This window comes from Diuraphis noxia, unplaced genomic scaffold, assembly GCF_037042655.1.
Source record: "Diuraphis noxia isolate RWA-SAM2 unplaced genomic scaffold, SU_Dnox_SAM2 contig0002, whole genome shotgun sequence".
Taxonomy (NCBI): domain Eukaryota; kingdom Metazoa; phylum Arthropoda; class Insecta; order Hemiptera; family Aphididae; genus Diuraphis; species Diuraphis noxia.
In genome coordinates, this window is record NW_028301712.1 from 29,076,889 (window position 1) to 29,091,901 (window position 15,013).

General features: G+C 27.8%; 1 protein-coding gene across 1 annotated transcript; it reads left to right on the forward strand.

Moving 5' to 3' along the window:
* The first annotated feature begins 757 nt into the window (after positions 1-757).
* Positions 758-13,378, forward strand: LOC107173969 (uncharacterized). Its single transcript, XM_015524750.2, has 4 exons — positions 758-917; positions 5,411-5,504; positions 12,150-12,308; positions 12,991-13,378. Exons 2-4 carry the CDS (start codon positions 5,463-5,465, stop codon positions 13,174-13,176), a joined length of 387 nt encoding a protein of 128 aa, XP_015380236.1. The 5' UTR covers positions 758-917; positions 5,411-5,462; the 3' UTR covers positions 13,177-13,378.
* The last annotated feature ends 1,635 nt before the right edge of the window (positions 13,379-15,013 follow it).

Consider the following 15,013-nt stretch of genomic DNA (forward strand, 5'->3'; position numbering starts at 1 on the left):
AGTATGTTACTATAAGTATGATACATTATGTCCATAGGGTTCCTATACGATTATACTTTATATAGTTTAGTATTATTCGAACTTAGGAATGTCACAGTTTGAGTCAGGTTCTCGGCCATGACGTATGTCGTCGACCGCGGCCAATAGTACAGCACGACCCAACTCTGAAAATTTCCTGATAATCATAGTCGTAGTCGTACCATAGTCGTACCATAAATACCACGGTCAATCAGAATACGATTAGAGCCAAATGACTGGACGACATAGGTGACTTTAAACCCGGCTTCATTACGTATAGGTACGTATATTATAATTAAAAGTAGCATAATTTTATTTTCAAGTATTTTGCAATCGATGCAATTTTTTATGAGAAGTTTTTTTTTATAAAAAATAAAAACTGTATTATTCGAACACTATATTTCAACCCGAGGAGGTGAGCAGTCTCTTTGGAACACAGGGGTCAGGGGATGACCTAAGTTATGTCCCGTGTCCCAGAAATTTACGTAATTGCATCAAAAACCTTGTGAAAACTGTAGATGAGGTATATCCGTATATCCATTGGAGCACCTAATCACCGTGGACAATCTGCAGTGCTTATAACAATATTTATAATTCAGTTTTGGACGTATTATTTTATGATGATGGACTTAAAAATACGACACTCACGGTTTTGGAATTACTCCCACCAAGGACGCCGTATTCAAACGTGATCGTCCGATAGAGAGCAATGGCAGTTGGTACAAACGGCTACCAGCGGCGCGGCGCACGCACACTCATCGAAAATAACAACAACAATAACAACAGTCAACAATAACGCAACCTCACTGTCACTACCATAGTAACATATTATAAGCTCCGACGGTCGTCGCCAGTCCAACACTTTAACGCAGACCTTCTCCCCGTCAACGTTTGTACCGGTAAGTCAATTTTTTTTTTCAAACGAAATTCAAAATACACAACTAATATTTAATAATATTTATAATAATCGTAATAATGTCATATTGCGTAAGTGATCTACTCGATTTATATGGTGGTGTTCGTATACATTCAATCGCGTAATGAGATCATTTCGATTCGCTATGTTTTATTTTCCAAATTTCGATTTGAAAATTAAAAAAATACATTGTCTGGATTACTGCATGTACACGTAAAAATAATGATGATTGAAATTAAACACTGTTGAAATGTTTTGAATTCGCCCCCGTTAGTGTTACTGTTCAAATTATTATTTCATATTGTCTGCATCTTATAATAGGTGTAATAACACGACAACGCAGTCCTTTAAATTGTAGACTTCTTCGTATTAGCAGTTTAGTGGCCCTATTGTGGGTCTCAGGGGTATAAATTTAACTCTTCGAAGGTACTGAGTACAGTATCATAATATTATATAGGTAGGTACCTATAGTGCAAATTTGATTGTTGTTTTAGAACTACTAGCATGTTATTAACTGGTAATAATAAATTTGAGTAATTTTGAGATGTATTTTTATTTTTTACTTACTGCAAGCATACCTATAAACTTCATTTTAAGAGTGTGCCAGAGCTTTTTTTTTAAACTAGCGTGATTTACAAAAATATAGTTTTATTACTATTATTTTTTTCAGTAAAATATATAAATATCCTGCATGTTTTAGAATCTGTAGAGTTTTTTTTTTTTTATGGCTATTCGTTTTGGGACTAGAGACTAGAGCACTTAAATAATGTAATTATATGTTTTACAACATTTTAAATAGTATTCCAAGTTACATAATTGTATTCCTATTTTTGTCTATTCGTCTTAAGGTATTATTACTTTATATTCTGGATACTATTAACTTAAAAAAATGTTATGCTTACACAAATAAAAGAAATATTATAAACATAGTAAAAAAAATGTGTATTCTATTTTGCACGTTATCTTTAATGGTTAATAGTTTTTATTATTATCCATTTCTTATGTTCGTAGAATTTAGAAGTTATCGAATAGTTTTTTTAAATTCTCATATTTTTAATGCATTATTAAATATATTTTAGTATCTAATAATTCAACATTCGTTTGACCTTATTAACAGTTTTGAGAGCCTATGTAAAACCTCACTATTAGAGATGGTTTATTATGTAGGTACTAAATACCAATAATTATTTCAGCAAGTATTACGATCATTAAAATATAGTACTAGAAGACGCGAGTAAATTAACCTAATCGTGTTTAATCATAAATTATTCCTGTTAATGTATTTGTGTATCTATGACCTATGTATTAAAATTAACTAAATATACCCATTATACCTATATTGGCTATCATATCAAACTGTCATAAAAAAATATGATAATAGATTTGTATTGGATAAAATGCTAAATTTTAGCAATTACTACAGTTGTTTGTATTCTAATATAATCTATTTTAACGGTAGAATTTAACAAGTTTCATATTGTTTCACTTAAAATATCGATTGAAATTTGCAATAAGCAGTATAATATAGTGTTTGCTTATTTATACACATGCGTATATAATGGACGTTTATTATATACACATGTACGACGAGCTCGTGCCTTGCATAAGACATAACTGCACCTTCATAATTTCTGAATATTATTTTATTCTATAATACCGAAGTCGCTTAAATCATGTCACTTTCAAACTTTATAGTTATTAAATATTAAGAGGATGTCAGCGCACTATTTGTTTTCTCTTTCTGGCTCACTCGTAACATAGACAAAACGCATATACGCAGAATCATTTTTTCTATGTCTTGAAATAATTTAGAGTAAAAATTCCCATTACAAAAAAATAGAGAATAATATTTATGAGGGAATGACATATCGATTTGTTTAAATATTGTTTCTAAATAATCTAAATGTACAGTATTTTTTTGTTTATTTTGAAAGTCGAATACAAAGTCAAATATCAATAAATATAAAATCGATATGTCATTCCCTCAAAAATATTATTCTTTATCTTTTTTGTAATGGAAGGTTTTACTCTAAAATTACTTAAAGACACAGAAAAAATGATTCTTCGTAAATGCGGTTTGTCTATGTTACGCGTGGATCAGAGAGAGAAAACAAATAGTGCGCTGACATCCTCTTAAGCAATATTTTGTTGAAAATATAATTGGTACATTTATGTCGTTAATCCATTAAAATTAAAATTTATACAAATATGTAGGAATTAATTTATTTTAAATATAAAATATTTTTATTTCCGTTAATACGTTATGTTGTTACATATACGGCTATCATTTCGCCGAATGCCGTTTTAAGAAATTTATAAATTGTGAGAAGATAACTTTATAAATTCTGCATACTTTAAAATATGTATAAATAATAATTATGTATAGCAAAGTAAATAGAATATAATGTAGTCAAATGAATCCAAACCTAATGCGGGAATTTTTATGATTTAAATTTTAAACTATGCGAACCCATGACCCTTTAGTAACCGGTTTATTTGTTTACAAAATAAAAAATATTTTTATCGAAATCAGATATTAATTAACGACTTCAATAATTTTTTCATGGTTATTGCGACAGGCCAAGGGATATTTTTTAATAATAATAATAATAATATTTAACCATATGGGTACATAAAAAATTTATTTATTTATTTTCCAAACGATTTTTTATTTCAACTTTCAAGTGAATAATAATTAATAAATCTTCATAGACATTGTTTATTTATAACATGGTTTGTATTTTTATCCATCTAATGATAACCATACACATTTTTAAGCATTATAAACATTAATATAGCCATGTAGGTATACATTTACAAGTGCAAAGTTAAATTCAAATTATTTATAAAATCCTACATTTCTCAAAACGTTAATCATTACCAATATTACTTACTTTTATAGTTTACTTCAACTTTCAAAATTAAAATGATTCAGTTCATGTAAAAAATAACTTTAACTTTGAATATTTTATGTTACTAGTTCAAATGTTGGAATGTTTTTAAAAAAAATATTATTTTAATGTTCTTTTATTAAGTTAAATTCGTTATTATTACTAATATATTTGTGGGCTAAAATATAATAATTGGAAAATTTACCCACTGTTTAAACAAAATAATATAAAATAAAACACTAATAAAATATTTGAACTATGTATACAATTTTTAAACAATGACTACTAATTCTATTATTTTCTTTTATATTTTTCTTATATTATCTTGTTATTCTAAAATAAGTTTTATACTTTGTAATAACTTTACCTACTATTTAGATGGTTATAATATTATAACATGTGTATATTTTCCGGCACATATTTTGTTTATTCCATTATTCTTATTTTTGTTTCAAAATAAAATGTTATACTATAATGGTATTATTATGTATTAAATACTAAAAAAGGATGTTGTACAATCATAGAAGATTACATGCCTACACAAAAATGCGTTCTAGCTAAGATCAGCCATTTAAATTGACCTACAATCTACATAATATATTAATATTCATTTAAGTACCAACTAAATTCGTAAATTTAAATATAAATAAATATATAACACAGTTTTTATTTAATGATTTCCAGACTATAATTAAATACGTACATAATAAACTAATTATATACATTGTATAGTTTGTCATAAAAATATTAAAAATCAACTTTAATCGTTAAATGTGTTTATTATGATATTTTTATTAGGTAAATACGAAGAATAATTTAGTGTACAATACATTCAGATATTTTTTTATCTAACGTCGTCCAGGAAATTAGGTCAATTAAACAAATAGTGTTTTCTTAGATTAAAGTATTTTTTAATATAATCGACAAAATTGTTAAATAGTTGAATTCATGTCTTTTTTCTTATTATGTACCTACCTAATACTATTTATATATGAAATTATTTTAGTAGTTGGCTATAAAATATCACCTTTACAACGATGATGTAATGCCCGTGAAAAAACAGTTGTTGCGTTGTAAAAATAATAACAAATCGGTCGGTACCTACATGGTAAATATTATGATTTATCACAATATAGGAGTATAGCCTCAAGATGGAAGCAACCGCACCTGGTTGTCCTTCACTCGGGAGTCGCGATGACCCAAATGCTGAACAAAAGTATTATTAATTTCCTTTCTTTGATGCCAATAGGGAGTTAAAAAGATATTAATTGTTATTTAGAATCATCAAAACAAAAATTTACTCCTTCAGAATAAAATATAAAATTTGGGATTGGGCATTCCATAAATTAATTTACGGTTTTCTTCATCATTATTGTTATTAATATTAATTTTAATAACAATGATCTAATCTGTGCTGCACGAAGGTCACGGCTACCACTCCCATATTTGTGGCACATCATAGCCAAAGTTGCCTACCTACATGAACGTGGCCTTATTACTCTGAAACCTACCAAAATATGTTATTATATTTTTATTTAACTATCTAATATATTAATTATTTGTCAACATTTTTTTTTGTTTTCAGTTGCTTAGAATAAAAATAAAATTAAAAAACAAGACTCCACCAAATCATCAAAATGGCAATCACGAAAATTACTATGATTAAATTTTTGGAACTCGTGAGTATAAACCATACACAATACACATGTTCATAAATTATATTATAATGAATTTTACCGTATACCTACTACTTATTACTTAGAGTGTTGTAACATATAATAAGCAGCAGCTTTTTAAACATATATCGTAAATACGATTTAGTATTTTTTAAATTTTTTTTTAAATAATTGATTTTTATTATAGGCCCGCTGCGTTTTTAACACCGTTTGAATAGCATGCACACGTTCCATTAATATTGTCTATTAGGTGCTGTTATTACGTTATTTTTTTTTGTTATGGCCACAAAGGTATTATTTAGTACCGGTGGCACGGTGATAATATATAATGTATACTGACTGCACTAGTAAGTGTGATCAATGGTCGAAAATTGTATTATTTGTTCGAAGAAAGTAGGTACACTTACCTACTTTTTTAAACCTGTCAAATTGCAAGTATCTATGTGTATTGTACCTGTAATAACTAATATTATGTATGATTATAATTGAAACGCGTTCAGGTCAATGGTAATTTATTTTTTATAGCGAAATGATGGTTTTTATGATGTTTTGTAAACACGTAACTACGATACCTGGTATATACCTATCCGAAAACGTTTTAACCTATTCAAATCCGTCGACCCCGCGTTGTTACTTTCTAAATTCTAAATTCTAAATAGCGAGTCGTCCTTCTTAATTCCTTTTAGAGATATCAAAAATCGTCATCTACGAATATTGTGTATATGAAAATATGAAATCAACAAGATCGTAAAAACAGTTTTGCTTGGCCAATTGTAGCCAGCATAACATAGTATTGTGTTTAAATAATAACTATGTATAATAAAAGTGACGTTAATTGGTAGACACGTATTATTGAAATTACACCAGAAGACACGCGTGTTGTACTAGTACTTAGTAGTGAGTGGTAGTTAAATGAAAATTGCGTGGGGCTATAATTAAGATTTTATTGTATTTATTTTTATTTTTAGACCTATGTATACTGTATAGGTATGATGGTATGTTATAGTATTTAATAATTCCATGTAGAGAGTAATAATACTTTATATATACCTACGATATATCTATTTATTATGTTCTGTATATAATCTTCTAATTCACCGTACTTTACTGATCTGTACGCCTAACGACAAAAGATTAACCTTTCAACTTCACAGCGGTAACGCTGGTCAAGCAGGGCGTTAAATTTATAGCACTCTTCCACATTCCGAGACCCATTTGGAACGGAATATATGGATTTTATATTTTTGTTTAGAAACGGTGAGGTGTTAATAACGAATGTGAATGATCATAATAAAAAAAAAATTTCATATACACTGACTTTGTTGTGGTGGAGGAAAATACGAACGCGTTAAAGCATAACAGCAGAAAGGAAATTAATAATAATCATGAGTGATGATGTGACTAATATAATAACTAGATATCTAGTTAAAATAATTTCGCGTTCGGTTTTTATACGCTGAGGCTATATAATATTTTAAATATAATATACCGACATGCTGTATCAATAATAATCAATAATCATATTGATAATAATAAAAGGAAAATGGACAAATAATTTGTACGGTTAGATGATTTTTCTAGGATTCGGAAAAATATGTATTATGATTATTCTGGACCGTGTCGCCATAATACTAACACAATAACAATTATCACGTTAGTGTCAAGTGATTAAGAACAAGCTGTAGCGTGCTATGTAGTGACTTAAGTCTACAGTGAATGGTTTGCGCTAATGACGCTCGTATATCACATTATTTATGATGTCCATTCAAGCCACTGCGTGGGACTACATGTATAGTGTATACATATTTTACTTATAGCTTGAAAAGTGATCTGGTCTTTAAAGCCTGATTAGTTGAACATTTTTTTTATTGAAATTGATGAATCCGGTAAATGAAGGCTTACGTTTTTTATTTATTCCGACAGTGCGCCAATTGTGGAACTGCGGTTTCGATGGGGATGACCTTTCACAAAAAATAAACATTCGTTATTAGTATTACTTCTCAAAGAAAGCTCGTGAGAGAACAGGATTTGGGTTGAATTTTAAATTGATTGGTATAGGTCTTACGAGACTTCAAACCGACGGGTAAACAAAGTATTTATTTAACTCCAGTAATTAAAGAAATTATTAGACAGTTTGGTGGTTGTCTGTTGGAAACTATATATTTATCTGTTTGTATATTGATAATTGATGTTTCCTGTTCAGTCTTATCCGGTCAGTTCATTATTATAATATTGGATTTGTTGAGTGGTACAACCATTATGTGTTGCCCTACTCTTCTCTTTAGAATCTTTATTTGCTGGCCCTTGACGAAAATACAGAGTTATCAGATACTGATCAATTATTAATTTTTGTTTGGGGTATCGATTCTAATTTTAATATCACAGAAGAATTAGCCGCGTTTTTTTCATGAAAGACACAGCAAAAAGTTATGATATTTAAAATGCATTAAAAACGACACTTAACCATTTTGACATCAAATTAAATAATCTTCCTGGAGTTATAACAGTCGGAATCCTATCAATGGTTGGAAAAAATGAAGGGCTCGTAGCGCTAATTATAAAAAGAAACGAGTACATGTTGTGATTTACAACTGAAGCAATATCACTGCATTATCCACCAAGAAAATATATGTGCAAAATCTTTTAGTTTTCAAACTATTATGAAAGATGTTGTAAAAAATAGTTAATTGAAATTAATAGTAGTAGTAGTAGTAGTAGTAGTAGTAGTAGTAGTTTTAGTAGTTAAATTAATAGGTAGTAGTAGTATTAGTACTAGTAGTTTAAAGTAATAGTAAATTTTATCAGAACATGAGCCATTATACATAATTATTATAATAATATTCATAATTACTCACTACTAATAAGGTCCAACTTTCGATTATGCATTTATTATTATTTCATTTATTGATATTTTGCCATTTGAGAAATATCCTATGAAGATAAAAATTTTTTTTCTTCAAATGAGAACCTCATTATTTCACTGTGAAATGTTAAGTAGGCGGGGTGTTTTTTTGTTCAAAATGTTAGCAAACATAAATTAAAATTAGGAATAATAGTAATTATTGTCCTGGGCAGGACATGGCTGGAGGAAGCATGACTCATTAATAAGAAGAGTAATAGAGGAAAACCCAGTAGGGAGGAGACATCTTGGAAGACCGCGTTTAAGATGGGAGGATTGCGTTAAGAGAGACGCTGAAACAGTTATTGGCAGGAATTAGCAGAGGATAGAGAAAGGTGGCAGTATGTTTATCTAGAGGTATGGTCTTGAATGGCCGAAACCAAAGAAGAAGAAGAAAATTTTATCATTCACTATTATAGCCATTTCACATTACATTATTGTGTGCATTAGTTTTATAGTTAAAAATGATAACTCAACGGAGTTGTTGACTATACAATATTAACTATTTTATCAAAAAATTTAGCTGATTGTCTTTGTACATATACGGCAAGACTTGATGGTGTGACCCAGCAATACTCATATAATGTGATCTTCTCCCCCCTCCACATAGGCAGTGGGAGGTTTTTTTTGACATTTTAATGTATTCCAAATTAGTCGAAAAACGCCTACAGAAAGTCCTTGCCGATCGATGATAACCTCAACGATAATACAAATTTCAAAAAATAAAAAACATCATATAAGAATTCCGTGTGTTGAATTGTAGGGTATAATAAAATTGCGATTCGGACCACGTTTTAATTTTAATATACTTGTAGAGTATACACTATTATTACGCCTAAAGACAATTTAAAACGTGGGTATGCATTATAATATAATATGTATTATGTATATTTTCTCCGAGGAATCGTTTCATTTTATTCAAGGGCACGTCTTTACAATGATTCATCCGAAGAATGTAAAAATGAGACACCTTCCTATTTACCTATTATATATATATATATAATATTACTAATATTACTATTTCAGTAAACAGTAATGACTAATGCTTGTAAATTATCGTGTGCCGGACTGTGCCCCGTCACTGTTAATATGATATTATGATTATGTGAACCAGTGTTATAATAATCGTTTCGATTACGAAACTCTGTAAATTAAATGCAAAATAGGTTTACACGAATCAATTTTCAAACACACATATCAATGACCCTGAATAGTTTCGGCACATTGTTTTTTTTTTATGTTATGTACTTATCTATATGTACCGCTGGAAGTATAATTATTATTATCGCCGCCGACACAATATGTACGTGTATTTTTATTTATGTTTTTTTTTTTTTTTTTTGTGAAAGCTGCGTGGTATGAATTGAATTGCGGATGGATCCTTGACACTATTCTATTTATTTTCTTAGTTTATTCTACTCGCATTTAAGACATTTTATCGTTGACACAAATACTTATTTTGCCATGCTTGCACCGGATCCGCGTCTAAAAGCCTATGTATGGAAATAGAAACACACCGCCATTGCTTCAGTGAACGCACTGAATTATTTTATGTACTTTCGACGACCATTTTGGAATCGTTTCTTAATGAAAATAATTTCTCTACGTATTTAACTTTAGTATGGAGAATTGGAGACGCGTCAGGGAAGACTTAGATAGGCTATCATCAATTATCATTAATAATTTTTACGACTAAAACATCTAAATAAACATCTTTAAATTCTCGCACAGTAGTACAAAAATTAAACACAATAATAGTTACTTTTTTTGTTCATCAAACGTTGTTTTGAATTGAAAAAAAAATTATAACTTTAAATTAATGTTTGTATTTTATTATAATTGTACATAAAAATAGATTTAATACGTTAAATATAATATATCGACAGTATAGTAAATAATTTTAAGCTCTTATTCTGTAGCAGTGTTTTAAATAATATTATGAGTGAAATTACAGATAAGTAAATGTTTTAAATAAATTGTTTCCCCTCCATGTTCAGTTAAAACTAATTTTTTAAATGTGTTCAAATAAAAACAATGTGTTGTTCAATTCAAACATTAACGAGTATCTACCTACATACAATCTACTTTTTTTTTACATAATAGTTGACTGTATAATATATAGCTATATTTTTCATCCGGCTATACAATTACATTATTTTTTGTGTTTTTTCCGACATAATAATTTATATAACTTATAAAATATGCAAATGTTTAGTACCTATTTCAGTATTTGTATACTGTTAATGAGTTAATCCATATAGATTTATGGACCCATATCTTGTTTATTAAAACTTGGATGAATCTTTTTTTGTTTGTTTAAATGGTTGCCATTGGTTACAGAATTACAGATCCATCACTATAATAGGTATAATTATTATAGTAGAAATATATATACCATATAAACTTAACATTTTTACAAGTAATAAATTAAAAAAAAATCTTATAATCAACTTTTTATTAATACAATAACCATGATAACTTTTTTGGTTCGCTTTCTATTAATTCTGAACGTGTTTTTGAAGTAAAAACAGATAAAATAAATTTGGATGAATATCAATCTTAGCGATGTTGGATTTTAAGTACTATTTAAATCTTTCTCTTGATGTTTGTGTTAACATAATAATGTTTCCAAGATAAAGAGTTAAAATCGTAAACTTAATCGAGTCATTGAAAATAAAACCCAAAAAGAATCGAATATTTTACATGTCTATAAAGAGCTCAAAAAGATTCAAATAATTTGAACATTATACACGTATAATATAGAAATTACTTATACAAACATTAAGCACATGGTTAGAGTTTTCCTGATTCTTAAGAAATGTCAAAGCATTTTTACCATAAGCGCCCGAAGGGGGGGCAAGCTGGGGCATTTGCTCCCCCCGGGCTTTTTCAAAATATTATTTTTAATTGAATGTTTTAAGATAAATTACTATATTATACTATACAACAAATTTAAAGTGGTTATAAAAATAGTAGGATACCATTATAAAAACATAAGATTAGATTTAATTGATCTAATTAATAATAATAAATATTATGAAGAAATTGTTGATCGTTTCGGAAGAGATGTGAGACGATTACAATTTCTTTTTGAGAATTAGTTACCTTTATCTTTTACTTATACCTATGTAGGTATGCTATTATATAATAAAATATAATATATTGTATACGAGTATAGTAAAAAAGGTTATTATTTTAAAACACCTAGTAAAATTATAATATTTATCCTCAAATCCTAACATTCCCCCCCCCCCCCCCCCCTAGAAAAATTTCTGCGGGCGCCTATGATTTTTACTCTTTCAAAAAGCGATGATAAAAAAATTAAAAACACGTAATATAAATATAATCAGTATATATTGATCTGAATATAAATATTCTGAAGAACGATTGTTATTATTATTACTATATGTATTTGGGCCTGTGCCCGTTTAATTTAAAATAAAATAAAAATAAAATAAAATACATTCATCGATCCCCTCGTGATTTAAAATGTTATTAGTTTAATACTTTCAATATGATGATGGGTTGCTATTAAAGTGTTAAAAGAATCATCCGATGTGAATACTAACTAGGTATTAATAAAATTTTCATTACTTGAGTGTTTTTTTAAATTTCCATCATTCATTATTTTATGTCCATGGCTTTTAATTAAAAAAATTCACTTAGAATTCAGAAGATTTAATGCGAACATCGCATGTCTAATAATTTATAATAATAATAGTAATTGTACGGCTCTTATATTTTCACAGGCTTTAACTATCATCATTTTCGTCTTGCATTACAACAGTTTCCCAGGTGGTGATATCACATCGATCATGATCACTACCGGAACTTACGTAGGTTATGTGATTATTTTGGCTGGAATTTTCATCGGACTTTTCACGGGAACGCCGATAAGCTCTAGACTGGTAAGTTGAGACAAATTAATTTGATATTTTTGCATACATTTGTGAGAAAGAACTGATGGTTAGACATTTATAGATTCAGTATTAGTAGTCATTACTTGTATAGATATAACCATCTGCCGTATGAAGGGATAGTTGTAGAAAGATCAAAGAATTAAAGTTCCTTACATAGTAAGATATTATATACTGTTGTACTTTGTTTTGTTATATTTTGTTAAGTGTGATTTAGAACATTTTATAGTCAATTTGTTTTATATGTTCCACACGTTTGTACACAATATTTCTTTTTTCATTAAGCAAGTCGTCTGGTATTCTTTTTTTGTATATTATTAACTTTGTAAATACTAAATACTGACTCGATTTAAATGCGTAAATAAGTAATTTCTCAAAAGAAAATATAGGCTATAATATAATGTAATATAGTTACACGATCATTGATTTTATAATGTACTATAATACTATATTATTAAAAAATCAATAGTACGCCGAATAACTCCCAAGTCCCATTTCTTATAAAATATGAACGGTGAAATAGGAATTGAGCCGTGTCGCCATCTGCTTTACCACGATTTAGAAATATATTTTATCCCCTAGAAAGTCAGGCGAGAGAGAAATCTGGTATATGTGACTATAATAATATAATACATAATAATCATTATTATTAATGATCGTGATTATATTTTAGGACATGTTCTTCGTGTTGATTGGCGCTGCTCTATTCATTGCATCCGGGGTTATGTCGTACAACTATTACAATGGTTTCGCATTGAAATCATCCTACGTCAACACTGGTCTGACAAAGGCTTGGTTGTCCATCCTCAACGGAGTTGTATTCGTCGTCGATGCTGCGTTCACATACCGCGGAGAATAAATTGTATTTTTAAAGAAATATAATATTATCGTTAAGTTAAATTTTAAAATAAAAATATTTATTTTGTTCAATAAATGGTGAATCAACCGTTTTTTTTTAAATAGAAATACAAATGTAATAATGTTGCTTCTTATTGCGTTTAAACTAAAAATGTATAATTTATTTTTCTATGTACTACAATAAATAATTAATTTTTTATTTATGATGATTAAGAGAGCACTCCATAATATTTAATTCAACTCATAATTTGTTTACTTGTTGTGACTCATTCAAATTTGCTTAATAATTTCTTTGAGTAAAAATGATGATATAGGTATCCTTTATCAACTACTTTATTATATGAACATTGAGTTTGTTAGTTTATAATTTAAAATAATATAATTCAATGGTTTCATAATAACAACTGTAAATAATTAAAAATGTGATTTAGTAGTCACTTATTATTATTTATTATGTCTGTGTAATGTGTTTCGACAGGAATGATAATCTTTTAATTTTTAATATTAAGTAAATTATTTATTTTTAAGTAATTTATCACATTTTATTTATTGCAGTTTTCTGAAGTATATTTTTTATAATTTTTTTATTTTCATCATGCGATTTTTATTGATACATACATTTAAAAATAATTTTAACATTTTAACCCATAAAATGTACAAAATGTGGAATTAAAAATATGTTTAGATCTGTAAAATGTTTTGATTTTGGTTGCAATTTCAATCACTTTTTCATACATTATAATTTATTTTATATTATGTTGCCTCTGACATTTTTAATATAATTAATGTGTAATATAAAAGTTATATCTGAGCATTAATAATTGAGTGTTTATAAATATCAAAGTTATATATCTCGACTTCAAAGTTACTCAATAGGTGAAATATGAACTAATAACTTAAATTATACTACAATCAAAAGTAATAATAATTGAACTATGAATTTCAATAATTTTTCAGTTTAATTGTTCGTTAAACACACAATTCATTTATCAGAATTCACACAATTGTTTATTTTTATTTTTTAACTAGGTATCTATTGATATTGATAAAAATATATTCATATAAATTATGGTTCGACTTATGTGATGAAATGCATATGATATGGCAAAATGATTATTGAATATTGATGTTTTTACTATTGAAAATGCGCTATGTACAACATAAATTTTTATGCTGGCACCATCAACATCAATTTTACTCTCCTCTCCCAGTCAAACAATAAATATTTATTAATAATTAGCTGTTTTTGTAAGTTTGTTAGATTGATGTGCAATAAAATGTCATATGAAATTACTGTTTAATAATAACAATGTTTAAGAAAACTTAAAGCAGATCGGAAATATGATTGTAATCATATACCTATATCAACAGATGGAACGCTTCAGCTGATACTCGCGTCTTCGTAATTTGTTAACAGGTTTATGATTGTAATAAACATCAATAATGTTGATATATACTATGTATATACAGAATGAGATTGTAGCATTTATATATAAAAAAAAAAAATGAGTTGTTTATCCATTGTTACTATAAAGTATTAATCACAAAATGCCAGTAATTAATTTATTGCTATAAAAATATATCTGGTCACTTTAACACATACAATCTTTTTTTATTATTATAATTTTTACATGCCTACATAAGATAAACAGTTGAACATAGTATGCACTTTAAGTATAAACTAAACTTAAAGTATACTTAAGTATAAAACGTTATGATAGAAAGATAGAATGAAATTTACATGTATTTTAGGGGGATGTTAAGACTATTTCCTAGTTGCAGACACTTGACAAGGATTGTAAAATTTAGTTTAACATTGTTAAATATGTCATGTAAAA